The 24,028-nt window shown below is 33.6% G+C and overlaps 1 protein-coding gene and 1 long non-coding RNA gene across 4 annotated transcripts in view; one reads left to right on the plus strand and one right to left on the minus strand.

Moving 5' to 3' along the window:
• LOC120345196 (formin-binding protein 1-like) overlaps positions 1–24,028 on the plus strand; it is a 52,912-nt gene that overhangs the window by 7,475 nt on the left and 21,409 nt on the right. For all 3 annotated transcript variants that reach the window (XM_039414629.2, XM_039414630.2, XM_039414631.2), the window contains exons 4-5: positions 17,820–17,987; positions 22,126–22,254. In XM_039414629.2, coding sequence (XP_039270563.1) covers positions 17,820–17,987; positions 22,126–22,254 — 297 coding nt within the window. The remainder of the gene's footprint in view (positions 1–17,819; positions 17,988–22,125; positions 22,255–24,028) is intronic.
• Positions 6,575–7,715, minus strand: LOC144422923 (uncharacterized). Its single transcript, XR_013475448.1, has 3 exons — positions 7,600–7,715; positions 7,020–7,091; positions 6,575–6,931 (listed from the first exon to the last, which is right to left on the minus strand). It is a non-coding gene; the product is annotated as an uncharacterized LOC144422923 (long non-coding RNA).

Consider the following 24,028-nt stretch of genomic DNA (forward strand, 5'->3'; position numbering starts at 1 on the left):
CTATTGATCAAATGTAATGCATTGTGTTTTTCATTTAAAATATTTTTTGTTAATTATTGATAGTATTCGTTTTATTTGTACAATACATATTATGCACTCAGGACGAATTAAACCAGTCAATCAACGTAGTCTGAAATCATATATTTGGAATTTCTATTATGAGAATTACAAAGTAATATGGCATGTAGTAAACCGACTGGAATCTTTACATTTCAGCATTGCTTATCCAATTTATTATTGTGGTTTTGGATGTGGAATACATTCCCTAGTTTTAAAGTGGTTTTGATAATTGTAGATGAAAAATACTGACAATGGAATATTTTTGATAAAATAATATTTAGCAGAAAATGTATACAAAACAAACCATCTCCAGTTAAATTTTGTTAAACCATGTAGCAGGGGATAAATTGCAGAGGATATTTACTGAACAAACCACCCATGTCATGTTCAACCATTCAGATAAGTGTGCTGAGCCATGGAACTAAAATTGTTTTTTATGTCATGTAGTGTTTCTGTTAGACCAACCACTTTCTTCTGGAAAACCCCTCCCATTTTCACAAAACACAAATTTAAAGAAATTGCTGTTGTCTTTCTTGTAACCAATTAGAAAATAATAATTATAATTTTAGATAAATAAAATAGTCATAATGAAATTTGCGCAGGTTGTTGAATAATTTGACTTGCAGAATACTGGTATATTTACAAAAATCACCTCTAATAAAAGTTCAAGAGTCTTGCTGCATACTAACACATATATATTTTCCTGTGACGTTTCGTCAGACTTTCTCCAACAAGCTTATTTCAACTTCAACAATATGAGAAATGGGATGCACATTTAAAAAATTGGTGTCATACCATGGGAGTATGCATGTTAATTAATTGGTGATTGTATAATTAATTAACATATCCAATAAAAGTTATATTGAAACTTGCAATAGGTGATAAATTTTAAATCACATTTACTGAATAAACCACTCCTGTCATGTTATTAATAAACCTTTTAGAAAATTAAGCCGACCCTTGGTCTGTGTTTTACGTCATGTAAGGATCTCCGTCAGTGTTAACTCTAAGCGAATTATGAGTGCGAAAGTGCTTCGCAGTCGAAAAAAAAAGTGCGAAAGTGCTTTTGCCGATTTTAACGAGTTAGGTGCCCTAGCCTTTCATATAACCCATTTAAAACAGCATAGATACTCGAAAAAGCGCTCCTCCGGTTAATATTATGAATTAAAGAGAAGCCTTTCCGTTAACCGAGTTCCCTTTAAGCGAATTCATGTTTAATTAAAACAAGCGAATTCATCGGCAACGAAAGGACATCTGCTAACACCTGCCGCGGACAAAACTTTCATGCAATGTATCACGGTGTCAGTTGCTTACTTGCTTGAACAGCAAAGGCTTTCACATTTGTTACTCCTTCCATCTAACAGACAACGATTGATACATGCAGGCTGGAAACCATATTATCTACAGGGTGGATCATTTGTACAAAACCCGTGCAAAATAACTCCCCCCCCCCCCCAAATATAAATAGCAATCAACTAATTACGGTTAGGTGCCCTGGAAATTCAACTTTTCGATTTATTACTAAACCTAATCTGATAATTATGAATTTGTGATTTTGAACCACTTTGAAAGTCGCCACCCGCTGTTGTAAAAGATAGGTTAACCTACGTTCCCTCCGAAATATTACGCAGGATACTCCCCTTTTAGGAGATAGGTTGACCTACTTTCCTTTCAAACTTTTTTCTTCGAAATATTACACAAGATCACTTTGAAAATCCTCTCGTTTCGTGAGCTAGCGTGACCTAGTTTCTCATTTACATTTATATTATACTATTTCAGAGCTTACCCAAAGACCAGTAATTCTTAAATGTCGACATGCCTTGGCTTGCGTGCGATTTCGGGCAGAAAACATCATATATTGGCAAAATGTTTAGTATTGCCGTGTACTTTCAGCATTCATAAATAGCACTCTTTGTAATGCTGCTGACCTAGTATCAAATATTCGCATCACAACGCCACTTGCGAGGTTTCCATATATTTCAATTACACTAATAGGAACGATGACACCAAAGAGTTTTCTTTTGCGAGATACACGAAATATAACAGGGTGATTCTTGAAAAAAACATGAATATTGAAAATAAACGAATGATATGATAGTGGATCCCAAATAATTTTGAGAGTGTCTCGAAATACCAATCCATTTGATAAATAATTTTTATTCGACCACATGAACGCTGATATCCTGAAAATTAATGTTGAAAGAGAAGTACGCATTCTCAGATATCGGACATCCAGTCGCGATATTCTATCGTTTATATGCACAAATCTCACATTAATAGTAATTGCTACCAAGTTTGTAAAGTTTAGAAACCAACAAACAGAAAATAACTTACGGTATTCTAAAACACAATTAAAATTCAGTCGGCAATAAATTGCGCCAAGACGATGCCATACAAGACGAAAAAGATTTGGTCGCGAGAGTTACGTTAGAGCAAAACGACGTTGTTTTTTAAGCAGAATGGAAAACAATCAAATAAAAAAACGGGAGTTACGACGCCCTTAACACATCGTGTGTATTAAACTTCCCTGGTAAGTACTTTGGTAAGTACTATTATTATTGTACTTATACACCTGTTGGAGTATTTCGGACAGTTTCGAATTTAAAATAAATGAAAACCCGACATACAATAAAGACGCAAAACTAAAATGAACATTTATTGAAAAAGTTATTATTTAAGAAAGACAACATGATCGTACAATTCCGCCAAAACCTCGATGTTCGCAAGTGAGATGATAAATATTTCCGTCCTGTGATATGCTCACAAATATTCTCGATATTATTATCATACCCTCGCGTATGTACTTTCTATTAGCTCTTTAGTGATCCCTTTCATCCTTGGCCAAGTCATGTTTCGAATATGTGAACATTTTATTCGACCATACATGGCCGGCGGGATGTTAAAATTGTAAACAAGAGAGAGGTAAAATCAATCGCGAATTTCGTTATAACGGCTCGTTTACGAATTGTTGCGCTTGTTATTGTCGAAAATGATTACATTTGTTGTATTTTGAGGCATTTAAGCAGTAATAATTAGAGCATGACATCATCAAAATCGTCAAGTGAGATCTTGAAATTGCAAATTCCGTGAATAAAATTGTGAATTACTCGGTAACGAATTCAGCTTTAATGACCGTCGGGGTATTGTTTTGTTGAAAATTATTATTAATGTAAGAGCGCCAAAAAGATACAGTCCATACCGATGCGACTGCAATTTATATGGCCGCACTTGGTGTGGCGCGTTTATTAATAATGTAAAATGATTTAAACGGATATCAATTATAACCAAGCCTGTCGGCGTGTTTATTTTCTGTGGTCAAGAATCGTAAAATACCATCTTGAGACAAATTCACTTCTATTATAAAAACTTAATTTTCAGTTATTATCGTTATACAAATAACGTGTGGCAACTTTTTAATTTATCGTTGACCAAAAAACCGCCCCACCCTCGTCCAAACGTGTGTCGAGCTTGAACGACGGGAACAATTTCATTGACGACTTTAATTAGGGAAAATATGTATTTTATTGGGAATGCAAAATAAATGTAACAAAACGCATTTTTTGTGATATAACTTTATATTTTCGGAAACGGGTTGCCGTGAAAGGTGAAATTTGATCTAAATTAACCGTAAAAATGTTTTATTTTAAATGTAACAAAACACATTTTGCGATATAACCTTGTATTTTCAAAACGAGTGTCCTGAAAAGTAAAATATGATCTAAATTAATCGCAAAAATGTTTTATTTTAAATGTTACAAAACACATTTTCGCGATATAACCTTGTATATTCGGAAACGGATGTCGTGAAAAGAAAATATGATCTAAATTAATCGCAAAAATGTTTTATTTTAAATGTAACAAAACACATTTTTCGCGATACAACTGTATTTTCGGATACCGGGTGTCATGGAGAGTAAAATATGATCTGAATTAACCGTAAATAATGTTTCATTCCAAATGTATCGCATGGTTGCAAAACGCATTTTTTGCGATATAACTTTGTATTTTCGAAAACGGGGCGTCATTATTAATATAATGTTTTATCTATCGTCTGACCAATGACATTAAACAACATGATAGGCAACTCTGACGTCACTCCATAAGACTACAGGCAAAACATTGTATTTCATGATACGCTCCAATGCACATATTTCTCGTCGCCTTTCGCGTCCGTTTTCCGCTCGCTTTTGCTACTCGGCGTCTTTTTTACGTGTAGTACCTGCCTTTTTGCGCCTGTAACGAAACAAAATAATCTCTATATCTAAGAAGTTTTGCTTACTTGGAAAGCTGGAATAACAGGCAAGCTGTAAAGAGCAATTCTGGACATCATAGACTTTTTTTTTTTATCAGAGAAGATTACAAACGCGATAGCGGAAAGATTAGTGTGGAACATTTTGCAGATAATGACAAAGTTCAAAGTTAGTAATTTTAATGTTTGCGCTTAATCATTGAAATTTTCATTTAATGTCATACAAAACTGTGCTGCGATACAATTCCATAACACAAAGTTTGCACCTATCGAACTTGCTTTTGTAGGTGAATTTATTAGACATATTACATATTCAGTTAATCGTAGGTAACATTGCTGGTACATAATGTATCGTAGATAGGTTTGTTTAAATTTAGGAATTTAGCTCATAGCCCACTAATTAATATTATCTTCTATGCAGGAGGTTGCAGGGCTGAATTCAACTTGCAGCCTTACCGATCACCTGACGATGCTCATTTAGTTTGGCTCGAGCAAGTCTTCTTGAAATGCTTGTGTGGATGGAAACTACCTAGATTTTTTGCCTTCTTCCGATTTTAGACAAATTTATTCTGAGGGATTTTACTTAATTTACTGGCACCTTTTTCTTGTCAATACTCCAAGCTGAGGTAATAAACATGACAATACATTTATGTCATCTGGAAGCAAAATATGCACACTAATTAATAGTTTGGCACATTGAGATAATACATCATGACAGAAAATACAAGTTAAAGATATGTATGACCATCACATGGTAATTAAAATTAATAAAAATTAATAGGGGCTGTGGAGTATGGAAAGTTCAAGACAAAGAAAAGAACAAATGTTCATAGCTCATGAACTCTCAATTTTGCCTCCATTGCTTTGTGAAGGCCAATATATTTCGAGTGGCTGAATTGGTTTACCTTTATGATAGCAACGATTTTGTATTTAATATAGCGAGATTATTTCAATTTAATTGAAGTGATATAATTTCCCAAAGCAATGCTTGAATCGTCTAGAATAGATCAGTGGTGTCAAACTCATGGGTTTTCGAGAGCCGCATTGCATTTTGAATACTGTAAAAAGAGCCGCAAACAGTTTTTGATAATGTATACTCAAAAGATATTTTTAAGATAGTTTTAGTTTGTGACATATATTGTGATGCAACTAAACAGTTGGATTAGGTTTTATTATTTTCTCCAATTTCAAATGCAATTACATATTAATATTTGCATTCCACTATTATTGCAACATTTGCAAGTTACAGTATTTATTATAAAAAATCGTAAAATTCTATGTACAACCATCAAAATCATTTTTGAACAAGCTTTGAATAAGGAAAGAATATTACATACACTAAAAATAACTTAATCTAAATATATGAACCTAAAATTAACAAAAATACTACAGTATAAACTCAATGTTTTAATAATTACATTTGTCCTGGCGTTTGGCATCTTTTTTGTGTCACCAGCATACTAAGGCCAGTCTGAAATGATTTTATAGTACCAACTCTAACTAACGAGGCCACATGATCATGGGTTTATCTGGATCTTTACGAATGTTTAATTAATTCCAGTAATGCAAAAAAGTTACTTTTATCATTTCATGTATAGATCAGTAAAAAAACAAATGACAGATTTTTTCGACAAGACATTTCGCACTACATTGCGTGGCATAGGATTGCTTGAATTATTATTGATATTGATTTTTAGTAACTACTTCGTTGTATAATTATATTAATATACAAACACATGGAAATTTTCTGTTCGAAGTTGGTCTTCGAATTTGTCATATTGACTGCTGAGCTTATTGTGTTTTTTGATTGTATTGATGGAAATATGACAAATTAAACAATGTGCTTCAGAATTTTGTGAAGAGCAGAAATGTTACAACTCCCATTTTCTTCGAAAATGCCACCTTCTTCATGTACTTTGCGTTTAATTTAATTACTCAAGTGTTTTATTCAAGTATTCTTTTGCTAGCTTGATGTGTATTCTTAATTGGGTCAAAATGTGGACAAAAAAAATTAATATTCCAAAACTACTTTCAGTAAATTGTTTTCTGTGTGAATAATCAATTTCACTTTAGAAGGTTTGAAATATCTATTACATTTAGATAAAAAAAAAACTTCCAAAATACTATTACAATTATTGTTAAGCGTTCGAGGGCCGCACTGGAAGTTCTCTGGGGCCGAGAGTTTGAGATCCCTGGTCTAGATTGAAGTTGTTCAAAAAATATATGATAGTATTTTATCATGAATGATGATTATACCCCTTCCGGAATTTCTTCTATAGTACTACCAAAAGTTGATGAACCAAATATAACACAGGTGCAGTGAGGTACCCGTAATCCTCATTTCCAAAGCTGTTTTAAGTATGTCTGGCGTGTTTTGTGCCTTTTTACAAATAAGACCGCTTATGCAATCTTACTCTTTGGAATTTTTAGTTATTTTCCTCAAGCCCTGCAGGATGTGGGGGCCATACACAACTCTACCGGAGGGTCAAATGTCTTTGCATGCCTCCATAGGTTGTTTTTCTATTGCAATTTTCTATTTCCAATTGCATTATATTTCTTGGAATCACACTGTCACTGATATGTCGCCAGACTTCTGATATCTCCCCGTCTACTATAGTTGTCCTGTGAATAAATAATAGGAAATTGAGATTAGACGAATAGTTGAAAGTTTTGCTTTATGTCGGCTTAATTTCTTGATTGATATACTTACTATTTCTGCTATTGCCTCTTGTGCTGCAAGAGTCTCACAATGCTTAGACAGGTTTGTCCACAACTTTCACATCTGAAGAAAGAGAGGAGATTTATTAATTTTCGTTAAGAATAAATAAAGCAGTCTATATGATTCAGAATGGAAAAGCTAATAAATCCAATATCTCATGTTTTATTTAAAAAATATTTTACTGAATTTGGTATATAAACCAACTAATAAAAGGGTTTAGTCAGAAAATTAAAAGCATTCGTGGCTCCAAATACTTGAGAAATCAGACTATACAATATAGACCGGTATGAGTGAAATGTTGGGTGAACTTGTTAACACTTTGATTCAATACGCAAATAAAAGTGAATGCGTAATAGTATGTTACAATGAGCAGCAATCAACAATGAGTATATATCCTCACTGATTAAAAAAAATCTAACTGGAGGTGCATAAACTATTTGAAACCATAAGGGGTAAGTAAATATGTAATTTCGGCAAATGGGCAACTACGTACCGTACTGAATTAATAACTTCCTAGTATTTGACAAAGGCTGGCTTTCCCACATATATACAACAATAGTATTCACCTTACCTTTTACCGATTTCTTTTTACCCCAACTTTCAAAAATATCATTAAAATCGACAACAACTGTCAAAGCAGGCACGAACACCATTCGTGTTACGCCTTGAAAGCACCACACATCCGCTCGTTTTCGTCTCGTCAAGTATGTGCATTGGAGCGTGCTATCGAATACGATCTTCGGACAAAAATGCCGGAGTTGCGCATCATGTTGTTTAATGTCATTGGTCTGACTAACGTCTGGTACACATCATATTCGGGGAGAACTCTAGCCCGCGAAACGTCATTTAATTTAAAATAGAGAACGTTTCACCCATTCCAAAACGGAAAATCGCCAGTAAGTCGACAGGGATTCAACCCTCCGGATTCAGTATTCTATATCCCCCGTGTCAGAACTTTCTGAAGAATGGAACAAAGAACCCGTCAAACCGCCGCGGAAGAAGGGGAGTATTTTTTGCACGAATAATTAGGGCGTGACATTATCAAAATCGTCAAGAAACTGGTGAATTTGCAAATTCCATAAATAAAATTGTGAATTGCTGGGAAACATTTTAGCTATAATTATCGCCGGGGTATTGTTTTGTTGAAAACACGTTGAAACTTGAGGGAATCAGTTACAATTAGCGCCTGACCTCTATTAGGCACTCGAGCACTCGAAAAAAAAGCACTCGAGCCCAATCTTTTTAGCATTAAGTCGCATACGTAAAATATCCTGTAAAAGAAGTGCTGTTCATTAACGTCATCTCGTCCCATGACCACGCAGAAATGCCTTTATTGCCGAATTATTCAATCACTATTGTAAATCAACATTCAGGATTGGCACAATTTTGAATTTGGGAACTTTATCACCATAGAAAAACATGAGAAAGATATTATCGTCTTAATAAATATCTGCATCACGGTATCGACAATAATATTACCATTTGCATAAAATTAGGACGGTAAATATACAAATCTTGATAGGTTTTAAAGCAAACGCAAATGTTAATTTGAGTCTTCAATGTCTTCAACAGCTGTTGCCGATGTGAACCACGGGTAAACCCGAAATATAAAACTTCGATGACAAAATTCATATTTGTAAAAAAGAGAGGGCGGGAATATAGATTACCCAAAAAAATATTAAATTTTGCCCACTCGTACTCGTATATCAATGAGAAATAGTTGTGTAAATATCGCAAAATTCCGGAAAATGCCACGTGCTTTCAACATTGTGATTACAATAAAATGGCACTTAATGGTATTTTGTGAATTTGGTGATTTTGCAAATCTGTGACATGCAGCTAAAAGTTTCGTCTGATTTGAAAATCGTGCACTTTGGTCACAATTCATCCAAAGTGACTATAACACTTTACTAACACTTTTATAGTCATTTTGAATTCATCGATATCATTGATAGTCACATGACCACTCTCGTTCAAAGAAACGCACTGTGTAGTATTCCAACATCTGGTTTCAAAGACGCCGGGAGCGTTTATGCGGGAGAAGCGGAATCCGTGTGCTTGTATAATAATCATATTATAAACAAGAATTTTGCCGTTAATGCATAAGCTTTATCTTCTATGTCTGCATCTCATAGGTCAGAATTCTGGTAAATATCGTTATGATATGCAGAATTGAAATACAAAAGTACTAGTATGTTACTTATTTGTCAACCTAATACTCGAAAATATTTGTTAACTTTGAATTTTTATTCCATTCAAAATCGGAAAAAAGTGCTATTTCGCAGTCCCTAAAAAAGTTGCGAAAGTGCTTCGCAATTTTCGCAAAAAAGTGCGCTAATAGTGAACACTGATCTCCGTAAATACAAAAACATGTCTTGACTAAATAGCATATGTCGTAATAGATCATGAAATGTGACTTAACTTATATAAATCAATAATTAAAAGTCTGAAACGTCATGTTAACGAGCCGGTATATATCCCAATTTAAATATCTTTTCCAACATGTGTACTGATATAAAATTGATTATCACGATGCTTGTATGGCTGTTGCAGTGCAGTTGTCAACCCTTTTGATGAAGAGTTACAATTCTAATTAGAGCTATAATTTCAATTGATCGAGAATACCTAGTTTAAATTTGAATTTTTGATAGTTTTGGGGTTTTATTTTTAAAAAATATATCAATATTTTACAAGAATCTGAATATTTTACAATCTTTTACAAACTTGGCAAATTTCTTACTTTTGCAAAGTCTTCTAGGCTCTAACTATATTTATAATGTCTTCAGGTCTTCAAGTGTTTTGCCATTCAAGCATTTTAAAATGTGTTGAAAATTTTAAATATGAATATTAAGTTTTATTACCTTATTAAAAGATCTTTATACTGGTAATTATCTATCAATTACAACCAATTTGATGATAATAGTGAAATTGCTTTGTTTTAATAAATACGTATGTAAAAAGTGATGTGTCTGTTATTCGTATCTACTGTTTCTTTTGACCAAGGACGTCCATAACAATCCAAAATTATTTATAATTCGTTATATGGTGTATTGGTAGTAGATTCTTTATTTTAAAACCACTCTCTTCAAAATGGTTTAATTATGGGCAATTGACAATCTGGGAGCTTAACGATACAAGTCGCTAGGAAAAGTAATGAAGCATGGATATGGCGATTCCTGCTTTGGGACTCCTTTTTCAGTAATTTTTTTAATTTTAACTGACTGCATCCTGTAATTTAAGCAATGTTGCATATAAAATACATTTACAAATGAATTAAATAAGTCTTGTTATCAGCCATGCCCACTATTTAATATAAAATGACGGTGAGAGCTAAGGTATGTTTAAATATTTGCAATCATGGATTCACTTCGGAATATAATAAGCGCATCACTCTTTGAGTGTGCTCTTCTCATATTTAAGCGCTTTTTAGTGTTTACTTACTAGTGTTTACAAATTTTACCACAAAATATTTTTTCTAAGTTAATGAATAATCAACTTTGATTTTAATTAACACTATATTCCTTACAAGTGGTATTGTGTATTTAAAGCCTCGACTTGGCTTTGTTTTAAGTTTTATTTATGTTACCGGTATATGCCCATTATAGATTATACATCAATCAATAATTTTAATTCTTGAGGTTCAGTTTACCTGGAAAATTAGTAAGGAATGTCCCTTTGTTACCTCACACTGACTAGACGCAACATTTGAATTATTTCCTTTAGTTTTTTCATATTGTGATGGGAGAATTGATCATTGTGAAGTCATAAGCATGTGTACTTAATGTGTCACAAATACCTGTGAATAATAAATTATCATGTCGACATAATCTGGTTTTAGTATCGACTTCAAATCACCCTACTTTATTTGAAAAAAACACTATTGAAGATTTTACAAGTCTATTTATCTTTATTTAGGCCATTATTGTGCCGCAGTAAAACTAAAGCAGCGTATGTTACATGTTTCAGAAATGACCTTTTTTCATTTTCTGTTATTATTAAAAGTGCCATTTTCTAATCTGGATTTTTAAACTGGTTTTTATTTTTGGTAGTGCCCTTGTTACAGTGTAAGATTTGATAACCTGGGACTTTCATTGATTTCCATCCCAGCACAAAAGTCTATCCTACTCGAGAAGAACCATATATCAGCTTTCAAATTTCCATGGAAGGTTTATTTAGATAACATGACCTATCGAAATCATAGAATAATAGTGTTGAGAAATTTTTGGAAAACTGCTGTTCCATGGTAATTTTTCATGACTCATAGAATAGCCCATTACTCCCACATGTTACATTTATTATCATAGAACAAAGCTTTTTCAAAATAGAGTTAGAAATATTCAAGTCAGCGTTTTCCAAATTTGATTGGAAGTTATATTTTAATAAGTCCCACTTCATGCATGCAAATTACACAAACTAAGATGCTAATTTTGTTCGCCTACTTTATATCAATTTGTGTAAAGGGACTGAAACCAATTGGCAAGGGGTATATTCACTTGGCTAACACAGACAGTCGCCGAACTCGTAATAGAACTAAAACAAAATCAGATTAAAATTATGGCCTAACCCTAACATGGTACACACACTACGGGAGACGCAACATATTTGATGTTTTATATCTTGTTTAGGAATAATTCAGAATAATTTAATTTCAAAATTCATTATTTTGTGTAATTGAAGTATCACAGTATAACGAAATAGCCTTTATTTATTTCTCAAAAACTAAGATAATGTGACACACATATATAGTGATTTTATGGGTAACCTATGTTTACTTACAGAGATCTGCTATATACGGGTCATACCTCTGGTAATGATTCACTGAGCTAGATTCAGAGAGTAGGCAAATAAAATATTTCATAGCATGTGTTAATCTCCCACTGGGCCATGTATAAATTTGATAATGTGTGATTGATTGATTGCTCAAATTTGATAGTAAAAGATACTAGAACTGTATATGCTCAACTTACAATCTTAATATTTATAAGGTTTCCTTTTTGAATCCGATTCAAATTAAATATTCAGGGTGTGTTTCTGCCACCGGTTACGTCTGATGATAGAATTTATATTTGCCAATGTGGGCTGACTAATCATCTAAATTTTAAGGAGAAATTTTTATGACTGAGATAAATGATGGTAAATGAGAACTGTAGGTGTCTATGCCGAACCTTTAGGCTATATAATAAGAACTCATTATGCTACCTTCAGTGTTTGTTTCTTTCACTGGGCGGTAGTAACCACTTTATACACAACACAAATGTTTTCAAAATTTGTTTGGTATTTAGTACAGGGTGGCCCAAAAAATTCATAACCCAGGTTTTTTGGTGAATATTCTGGAGAGAACATAACTTTTTTGCAAAGTGAAAACATTTTGGTACAATCATGATGCCTAAACAGAAGTTCAAGAGTTAAAATAAATTTGCTCCATTTTCATAGAAGTAATTATGAAATTTTAAGTTTTTTTTTTGAGTCGCCCGTACCCAGATTCAGCAATTCATAGTAAAGGCTGATAAATTTTGCAGCATTAAAATAAATGGCAACATTATTATGCTGTAATTAAAAAAATTCTTGAGTGCTTCACTCAGAGATCCATCCCCTTTATTTAGGAGTGAGCATATATGTATATTTGCTTTTCAGCAAATTTTCTCCAAAAAAACCTTAACCATTATGTTACTGTGGTGTGGCCATTGTCCGTTCCACGGTATGTGGTTGTTTTGACATTCATTGAACCGTTAAATTTATAGGACACAGCATAAGCTGATATTTTAACATAATTGGTTGGACATGCTCACTCACGCAATAATACAACAACAATGTCAGTAGTTTATTTTTTACCATAATGAAAATACACTTTTTACAAACATTGAATGTAAAAATGGTATTTATTTCTGGGTGTAGGGAGTTGCGAAAACAAATACTGTTATGTTATGACGAACTTTATATTTTCTTCATTTTTTTAAACATCAAAGTGATCTTATTCATTCATATTGGCCTCGGGAGAGCCATTCCTGGGCAAAACAGAAACAAAATAAAAATAATTGATCAGGGCATGATATGGAAAGGACACCATTGTGTAGACACAATAGTGTCCGTTCCATACCATGCTTGCTGGAGTTTTTCTGTAGAGAAATTCAAAACGTCTGCAAATTACATCGTTTTACTAACACCGTCTCTTCAAGCTTGAGACTATTGTTATAAAGGCCTATTTCTTATGAAGTTTTCAAAATTAAACTTTCAAATATCTATTCTATGCATTATTAACTGATTCATTAATTCTCTCCGTCAATATTCTTTAATCTTATAATCCAATTTATAATTTGTTTGATCCCCTGGGAATTAATTCCTTATCGGAGAACTGACTTGAATTGATTAGTGTCTCTTTCCAAAAGTTTTACTAAGAACCCTTCTTTATCTTTTTCTTTAAACTTCTGTTTCTAACATTTCATTATTCCCAAAATCAACCCATATTCAATAATGTTTGAAAATAGTCATTGGACACACAGACTTGATAAAGATAGTTTTGCCAAATTATGATTGTTTTTGTGAAAAAATTGCTTTTCGCAACTAGTGGGCTAATTTCAAAATTTCCAGTACTAAAAATATATTTGAACTTCCTTTCCAACTTTCTTCTTGAGTTCTATGGGATCATATATTTTGCCCAAAATTTTGCTGTTCTATCCATAGGTATACATTTTATAGGAACTCTTTGTTCCAGTGGTTCTAAAACGGTGGGGCGTGCAGACAGCTCTTTGAGGGCCGTGAAGCTAATTAAAAATAAAAATGTATGTTAGATTTGATCTTGCCCGCCTACTTTTGGATATTTACATTTATTTCATCATTTACGTTCCATCCACATATTACTATCTGTTATTTGTAGCTTATTGTTAGCTAGTTATTTTTAAAGTGGAGCGCGAGAATTGACAAATTCTAAAATGGGAGCGCGGCTTTAAGAATTATGAGAACTACTGCTTCATTCTATAATGCTTGTCTGTTGATATTTTTAGCAAACTCTTTGCTCAGCTGGACATTTATTAGGATCTTATCATACTGATTACAGTACACGGCACTTTTTGTATTTGATATGGTAAATTCCTGTTTTTAGAAAGAAGTTGAGATATGTTTATTTTAAGATTATGAGCTTAAATTGTCAAACATATATTGATATCATATAAAAAAGCAAAATTATTTAAATTAGTTGAGCAATCAAAACATGCTTAGCAGGCCTTTTTTATACTATAAAAATTAAGCCATGTTAATACACATTAGAAACCGGCTTATGTGGTAAAATTGTTGGGCTGTTCAAATGTTTTAAATATATTATTTCTAAATACGATTCAGATTTTATTTATCTTGTGGTTGTGTTGAAGCATTTGTTGAAAAAGTGAGAATTTTATTTGATTTTGATCAATCGTAGAGTCTGGCTAACTGTTTGCATCAATTATGTATAAACATGTGGAGTGTTTTCTTCTCGCTTTCCTTCTGTTGTGATGTAATAATTGTGCTTTTATGAGTCACAGAGGGATGATTTTATCTCTTAAGAAAACAATCCTGTTGGAATCAGATTATGATGTGACAATAGTAATTGTACATACACAGTTTGAAAATAACACATTGTATTTTACTCTGTGGGAATCAAATTTTTAGTAAATTCTCATAGAAAAAATATTGGCTGGTGTTTTGTGATATAAAATATATGATTATTAGTATACATGTAGGTCTCCACTCTCCATAAGTTAAAATCAATATATTAAATTTTTGTAAAATTATGAACTTAATGTAACAAATATGACCAATTTGGGTTTCCCTTTGGATAATATTATTCAGTGTCGTTTAAGATTGAAGTATCTTTCAGACAGTTTACAATGACAAAGATATTGATTCATCACCCAAGGGAGTCTGGTATATAATTGAGCTGATATTGCAGATTGTGTTTCAACCATCTGTGGTATTGGTTGAAGCTTTTTGTGCTTCTGTAAGTTTCTTTATTATACAATCAACACATAATGTCAAATGAGTATCTCCGAAGAATTATTCAAATCAAAAGTGAAGCCATTCAGAGTTTTTATGACTCGAAATTGTGTTTTAATGATGCTGGAAATGTTTTGCCGGAAAATTTTCCACAAATCACTTCTATAGGCCTATTACTGTTACATCAATAAAAGTTGGCCATTTATGGACATGTAGAATCCTTACAATTTGTTAGAAAGGAATTGAAAGTTTGTTATTTGTAAAAAGCAGCTGAATTCCGGGATATCACAAAATCACAGTTCCTAAATAGATTACAATCAGTGAGATTTTCTGACCATCGTGTTGTTGCATAATTGGACTGATTGAACTATTTCAGTCAATTCTAGGATTCTGTAGTTACTGTATTAGGATCAAAGATATGATTCTTTAATCAGCATCCCTGAATGACTCATGTTAAGCAATTATCATCCCAAATCAGTTACACACTGAATGGCTTAAATACTGTATAAATAAAAAGAAATGAAATGAATAAATCCATTGATAGTGAGATAAACCTCATTTCTTCAATTAAGGCCTCGTGTCCTCAAATATCATTAGTTGTGCCTTAGGCAGTAATATTCATCGAGATAAAAGTTTTAATAAAAGACTCGATATAAAATGCACCCACCATTATGATGCACAAAACTCTTGCCAAGCTTTTAAATTTAAAGAGTTCAAAATTTGGCTTTCCAGAAGTATGTGTACCATTATGGAGGTAACTAATTTTATTTGCCTAATTTACATCAAGTCGTGTAAAGGGAATGAAACTTATTGTTAGAGAGTATATTCACTTGGCTAACACAGACAGCCACGGAACTTGTAATAGAACTAAAATAAGGGAAATTGAAATAAAATTATGCCCTAACCCTAACCTGGCACACATACTATGGGAGTACCGGTACCCAAAATTTAGCTATAATAAAAATATTGCTCTATTTTAAAGTATTGCTAAGGTAATCCACCCATGCCCATAAGTTTTTCCACTAGGCCTATAAGTTTTTATTACTTTTCATATAATCTTCTCAGAAACTATTTGTTTTAGAAATGTGGTTTCATGATATAAATAAAGCTCTGTGTTTAGAAACCTCCCTGCGGTTTGACATTTGAAATGCTTTAGAAGTCTTGCATGTAAGTTTGCTCAATGTAAAGTCTGCGGCCAGAGGTATAAAGTCATTGATATTAGTTTAATAGAATACCAATGATGCAATAGAACAGTGGTTCTCTAACTTTTTAAGTCATGCTGTTTTTTAGAATTAGTCAAGTCTCGTGCCTCACCTGGAAAAATAAAGCACTAATAATAAACTAAAAATAAGCTATAGTAAGGCGAAAGTATGTTTTTTAAAAAAAAATATATATATTCAAAATAAAGAAAATGTAAATATTCAAAACAAGGTGAGCAAGGTCAAATCTGACAAATATTTTTATTTTTAATTACCTTCTCCTGCCCCTCCCCCCAAAAATGCAAACGCCCCCTCTGTGGGGCGCATCCAATCGTTTGAGAACCACTAACACTAGAAGCAATGTTGTAGATAATTTGAATGCAATAAAATGGAAAAAAATACAAAGGTACACATCATGATAGCGTGTCTTTACAATTTCTCCAATCCAGCAGATGTAACTGCATTGATGAAAAAAATCAATATCCCTTAGTACATGCTTCAGTTTATTGAGTCATTCAGATCAATAGTAATTAAATTTTCAAGTCTGCACTCCTAAATTTACTGCTTGATTTGCTTCCGGGCTTTTGAGATCAGATAAGGTATATACGTATTGGTATGTTGTTCTTAACCATATCGGCGGGCAATGTGAAAAAAATGTTTGGTAGTTTGCTTATCATCATATCCTCTGAACCTGTAATACAGCGGTTGCCAAAGAATTGTGCCTCGAAAATTAAAAAAAATTGTGTTGAACATAAAAAACTAATATATATGATGATCCATGATCATATATATTATGATTGAATATATTTCATATTGTATTTCATATATTTCATTTCTGTTAAGATCACAAAATTTATTTTTATTTGAAAGCGGCATTTTTTTGATAATTTGGCGCCTATGAACAAAAAGTTTAAAGGAAGTGCTGATGTTATAGATTTGGGGAGAATGAACCTAAATAATTCCAATCCCTATAAAAAAAATTCAGTTAACATCCTTTTCAGTTGATATACTTTCAAACGTGGCGTTCCACATTTTTTTGTGCTCGTCAAAACTTAGTATGTATATCATATGAATAATCTTGTTGCTTCTAGGTCTTGAGATCAGCAAGCTACGGCCCACGGGTCAAATCTGCGATTAAATTTAGTTTTGGCACGATGATTATTGTTTTCCACTTTTGTAACACTGTAAATATTGTTCATAAAATATAACTTTATTCGCCACTCTTACATGGCCCGCCAGTCTAGGTGGGCAAAATTTTTGGCCCCTGGTCAAAAAAACTTGCCCATCCCTGACCTAGAACATTGGTAATAATGTAGTATAACACAAAAAAAATTGTGTTTTTTTTTCATTCAATTTGAAAATCTTTATATCAAGTTACGATAATAACATAGATTCCACTCTTAACAAGGTACCATTCTCCCTAAAAGTAAAAACTATTGGAAGAAATCTTTTCCTTTTAGCTTACTTTTAACATTCCTATGCTACATCATTATTCCTATATCATGTACTTGTAAATATCATGTATTTCAGATGATGCCTTGCCCACATCAATTTTGTTATCCAAGAACGCTTTCTTTCTGTTTTTTTTTTTATCAATAAGTAAGTGCTATATTTTATTCTCTTTCAGGCGTATCAAGAAGGTCGATCGATGCAAGCTACACTCGATGCGCATGAGCGATCACTGGAACAAACAAAACGAAAATTTGAAAAAGAATGGAGGGAGAGTGAAAGAGCACAAGCTTATTTTGAAAAGTTAGACCAGGATCCGAATGTCACGAAAGCTGAAGTTGATAAGGTAAGATATTGTGGAAGGATGTCCCAGTCAGGATTGTCCAGAACGAATCGAATATATTTGAATGTCAAAGTATCCGGATACTTTTCGACTGATTTTCAAATAATTCAGAATAATAGCCACTTTTACCGTCAGCACAGTGTTTTGTTTTCGAGGGCAATCTGCAAACGATATTTTTTTTGCGCTTTGCCACATATTGTAAAGACGATGAAATAGAATCGGCACTTTGATTGTCTATCTTTTGTGCGAGCGTGCACCGTATATTGTTAATAAGACACGTTTGCGAACTAACTGAGTGATGGATTTTACGTTCTCAGTAATTCCATGCGTCTGGGGGAACCATTACACTAATCAAAAGAGTCGCAGGCTACATTTTACAACTCTGTTTCAAATCTCCCATGCCCACCACCTCACCCACTATGTAATAGATTGTGTAGGCCAGTGGTTTTCAAACTTTCTGGTATTGCGACGCCCTCCGAAAAATTTGATCAAGTTGCGACTCCTCGTGAAAACGGCTTTAATGAAAGACCTTTTTTGTAATGAGTTTCATTTAAATTATGCTTGAAGAGAACTGCTGTGGTGTCAATATTGAATCCTTCGAATCAACGCGTAGACGAAGTGCTGAACGTCACTCAACAATGCTCGATATGCCCATGTTCATGAAAGGATTAGAAATGAATGACATGCATGGTTCAGCTGACCTGACCCAGTGTATGTGAGGTCATAATTGGAACAGCATTAAAAGGCCCGTGACGTTAGTGAGGTCACATACAGATAACGTTAATTGTTACAATAAATGACATATTGTCATCTCCTGTTCTCAAGTGGGTTTCAAACGAGAATAACGAGAATTTTGACTTTTCTACGTACCACAAGTACAATTTCACAAAATAAGAAAAGTTTGCGACGCCCTAGCAAAATTGAAACAGCGCACTCTGTGAACCACGGGTGTAGGCAATGCAGAACTGGGAAGATTCCTATTGTCCCAAATAACAGTAGTTACTTACATATCATGAGAAACCAGTGGTTGCTTAATAAAAGGTCTTGCTCAGAGCAAAACGCAGCGCAGTGAGCGTCACATAAAAAAAATTATGATTTCGCATAGAGCTTTACCGTCTGAAATTTTACATCCCATCTGGTCATTACTCCTATTTACATGTTTATGAGCATGAATATATCGACGCATGAAATCCAAACTGGGCTAAGTCCATTTTTCTAGTTTTGAGAAAAACGCAAAAAACGTTTTTTTTTTGTTTCTTTTTTTTATTTCTCTAATACCTTATATCATGGATGTCTAGTTTTTATGGTCAATCAAAGTTACAATAAAGGCCATACTTGAGTGGTATAAAAAAATTTGTGTCGCCTCCCAAATTTTTTTTGGGGGGAGTTTTTGGGACTTGGACCATTTTTGGCTCTTAATTTTCTGAACCAGAATTTTTTTTATTGGACTCAGGGCCCCTTTATTATGCTATTATAAAGGCAACTTATCATTGATAAACGTCAATAATTCCCTTCTCAATGTTTTTGACACTTTTTGCGAGCTTATCTCCACGTTAGAAAATATTCCTGCTTCTGAATCTTGATGACAATGGTTATCTAGCTTCCAATTTTTATCAGACTGCTATTGCTACTGATTACTGCATTTTTTATATTATCTTCCTTCCCAGAACCATTGCCAACTAAATTACTAAACAAAGTTAAAGAAGAAATTGTTGTAAATTCTCAATCAGGGAAGGTCAAAGAAAAAGAAAAAAATTTAAATCAAGCCCAATATGAAAACAGTTTTAAATGATTTTAATTTTACAAAAGTTACAATGAATGTTTTTTTGAGCTAGTGTTTCTGCTCATGAAATCTAACTTTCATCAATTACTGGTGTGCATGGACTGAATTGAAGCTGCCACATGAAGTGAAGCATCTGTTGTGGATTTTTCTTTCATTTCCTTCTTCATTTAACGCACCATGTCCTTTTCTTGGATATGCTTAGTTTGATTTTCGAAATCTTCGCCAGTCAATAGAGATTTTTGCATATTTTAAAAGCTGAAAGCATGGCTCACACACATCTATTTTAGGTCGGTAAAATTTAAGATTGAATTTTTCATTGGATATGCGTAAATAAAAATCATATGATTCAACTGCAGAGCTATTTTCTTTGCACCAAATCTCATACATTCTATACATTTCTGGAACAGTCAGATACTCATGAGGATATTCCCACTGACTGTCTTTTCTCAAATAATGTGATTCAACGACTGGAAGGAATTTTATATGAGTTATAAATGGCTCCTCCCTTTCCCTGGTGACCTTGTTGTGGTCACCATCTCTCCCTCTCATATCTTTCTTCAGTGAACCAGTAGCTGTTAATTTTCTCGGTGATGTTTCCACCCTTTTCTTGCTTATATTCGGGGGAATCTAAGAAAAGTTCTTAAACACTTGCACCAACTCATTGCTTTCTGGATTTAAAAAAGTGTAGACTCTGTTGACCTCTTGATTACGTTTTTGATCAGTCTTAGTATCTTTTCTCGGACTGCATCTCATTTTTTGTATCATATTCTGGTTAGATTTCTTATCAGATGCGATATCGTAACTGAGTAAAGTCCTCTGGCTGGTTCACACTGGCTTTGCTTGAAAGATATATTTCCGACTTGAAAATTCCATAATTATGTAAATTTTAAGAATTTAAAAACAGCAGTTGGAAAGAGGTTATGGCGATGAATTATAACTTTCTCATTCCCTTTACTGTAAACATAAAAAACAGCAAACACTGAGCTATGACTGAGAGCTGGTATGGACTTAGCGCTTTGTATTATATTTGATTCAAATTTTTGGGAGGAGCTATGTCCAAAAAACGGACTTAGCACCGACTTACAATGCAGTTATCCAGAGCTAAGTCCACTATAGTAGACACAGCTCTGTTTAGTTCTCAAATGCCCTAAAAAAAGCAGGGTTATGTCCATAGCTATCTTGAGATCTAGAGCACCTAGAGATAAGGCAAATAGACCAAAATGTAGAGCTAAGTCCAGGAAAATCAGCAGTTGAAAAATGTCATTTTTGGGAAAAGTGGACACAGCACTGTTTGGTTTTGATGCGTCGATATGAATAGAGCAGTTTTATTATCCATTGTTTTGCTATTTTATTGCAGAATTCCATGAAACCCTAAAATAGAATTTATGTCACAGTGTGAGGTCTGTACATTCAAAGAATTACTGCTGAAGTATTTTGAGCATTTGTTATTTTATATATTTCAATAAAATTGGCTTAACAGTGACAAATTCAATACATGAGAAAGATACTTCATGTTAAATTTTTTCCACATCATTGGGCGCTTCCATGATGGCTTGTTGTTGGGAAACGATGCTCATTAATTTGAAAGGGTAATACTCCCGCCCTAGCTTTGCAACATTAGCTTCTTATAATACTAGCTCAGTGGTTCTCAACCATCCGCGAAGCATTTCCAGGGGGTCCGCGATTAAATTAGGATTTTAGGAAATTATTTGCAGTTTAATATCGTTTTTTTTTGTAATACGCTTGAACATTTGCTGCCTATGACAATGTGACAATAGCCTACAAAAACTATTTTGATTTATCTCCCGGAGACCTATTGTGACAAATACGAGTTATGACATCACAATGATAAATATATGAACGCAGCTACAGTGATCACTTTCTCAGTTTTGGTGCGCCATTTTGCCGTCGTACCCAAAAGTATCGATGGAAGCATTACGTACTTACCTTTGTGAGAGTGTATTTTCTGCTCTCGTTCATATCAAATACAAGGCTCGTAACCAACTAAACGTCGAAGACGATATGCGTCTATCGCTATCAAAAACACGACCACGTATTCCAAGACTTACTTCTGATATGCAACAGCAGAAATCCCATTAAGTGTATTCGATTTGACAAAATAAATGAAAATGTCCACTAGTTTGGTGTTATTTTTGGCTTGGTTAAATCTGTATGGAACATTAGGTTGCTGTTTAAGCTATATACTAAATTTCAAATCAAAAACTTTTGAGGGATCAGCGATAGCTTTGAAAGCACCAGAAGGGTCCGTAAAGACAAAAAGGTTGAGAACCACCGTACTAGCTCTTCATGCTTCCTTGTATAAAGGCTTGTTCTAAATCTGAAATATCTTATTCTCAGGCAAAACAATCCTTAGTAGTAAAGAAGGATCAAGTAGAATCCTGCAAAGGAGATTATGCATCAGCATTAACACATTTCAATGAAGAACAGAGGAACCATTACCAGACAAATATGCCTAAAGTTTTTGAAGTAAGTTTTATATGCATTAAGTTATTTCTCCCATCCTGTTTCTATGCCATTCCTCCAATCTGTCTCAGACATGTTTGTGGTATTTTCTATTTAGGTGATTGAAGTATTTGGTTGTATTAGTGGTAGTACCGTAGTAATGTAGTATGTGAACTAAGATGGCGGACACCGGAACGTAGTATTTGTACCAGGTTAGGGTCAGGCCATAATTTCAGGTACAAATACTACGGGAGTCACTTGGCTAGTCCCTGAACTCGTAATAGAACTAAAATAAGGAAAATTGGAATAAAATTTGGCTTAACCCTAACCTGGTACACATACTACGTTCCGGTACCCGCCGTTAGGATTCTTTCTATCAGATAGACTTACATAAGGGTAAATGTATTATGCTTCATTTGTGAACATTGGATTTATACAAAGACACTCGATGATCTGAAAGAATTTGCTTGTCAGACTTCCCAACAATATGTGTTGCTACCGTGCATGTCAGAGTGATTTGAATAAAGTGTTAAACTTGTTTGAAACATCTTGTTCAAACTCCATCTCACCGAAGATATGACAAATTTGGTGGGCAATGCAGAGACGGGATGGTACCGGACTTTCCGAATAATAGTGGGTTTTCACATATCGTTAGATATCAGTGGATGCCTATGCAGGGCCTTGTTAGAAGCGAAATGCATAAATGAGTGTTATTTGAAACAAAAATAAACTAAAAATTACCAGTATCCAAATTCGTTTGTAGTAATACTTCACTTTTCGTCCAACATGCATGGTCATACTTTACATTAGGGCTGTGCAACCTGGGGCCTCGACCCACAACCATACATTACGCGACACCTAGAGAAGTGCCAAATTTGACTGGTTTTGAGTTTTTAATTTAGTTTAATCTAGTACATGTGAGTAATTCTTTTGAGTTGCAATATCTTTAACTTCTGTGCAATTTATTATCTATGCCTATGACGTTACAATTCTCTAATAGCGAGCTTGCGCGAGCGAACAACCCATGTCATGAGATCAATACCAAAATTGTTGTGCGTATCATTACATATCTTCTCTAATGCTGATTAACCCATTTAACAAGGAAATTACCAAGATCTATTATCACTGTGTCAACTTCCTCTACTAGATCAAATGAGTTTAGTCATGAGAATTTCCATACAGTTAAATTTCCTTCCTTATTTGAAAAAGCAAATTAGAATCTTATGTCTTTGATGAATCATAGTGTATTGACGTACTTGCCGGTGTCAGGTGGAGTCATTTTTTGTGCAACTATAACATGTGATCTATCTTAAGATATTCCTCGATTGCTTTAAACATTTTTAATATTTCTTGTTAACTTTTTTCTACTTTTGTGTAAATAATTGTCATCATGATTAGTCAGTGTTGCCGCTCGATAACCTGTATCGGTTTCTCCCGCCCTTTGCTCTGATATGCTTCTTTTATTCCTGATGTCACAGTTGTTGCGTGTTACCCAATGATCAGTTGTATTTTAACTTTTTGATTTTTATTTTAACTTCAATTTCCACCTTAGCCTTGAAATGCCATTTTTTTCCGTTTTTGTTGACATTTTTTATTTTGTATGTACCAAGTGTGATTCAGTATGATAGGAAACAAATAAATGATAACAGATATATTGCTGACTGAGGGGTTTGCTTAAATACAGCCAGCTGTTCAAACAGTTGACTAAGTTGCTGAAAACTTATTAGGTATTAAAATACATTCTGAGTTATTCCTATAGGTCAATTAGCTTACATGTCTGGTGTTCTCAACCTTTTTC

This window comes from Styela clava, chromosome 5 (genome assembly GCF_964204865.1).
Source record: "Styela clava chromosome 5, kaStyClav1.hap1.2, whole genome shotgun sequence".
NCBI classification, from domain to species: domain Eukaryota; kingdom Metazoa; phylum Chordata; class Ascidiacea; order Stolidobranchia; family Styelidae; genus Styela; species Styela clava.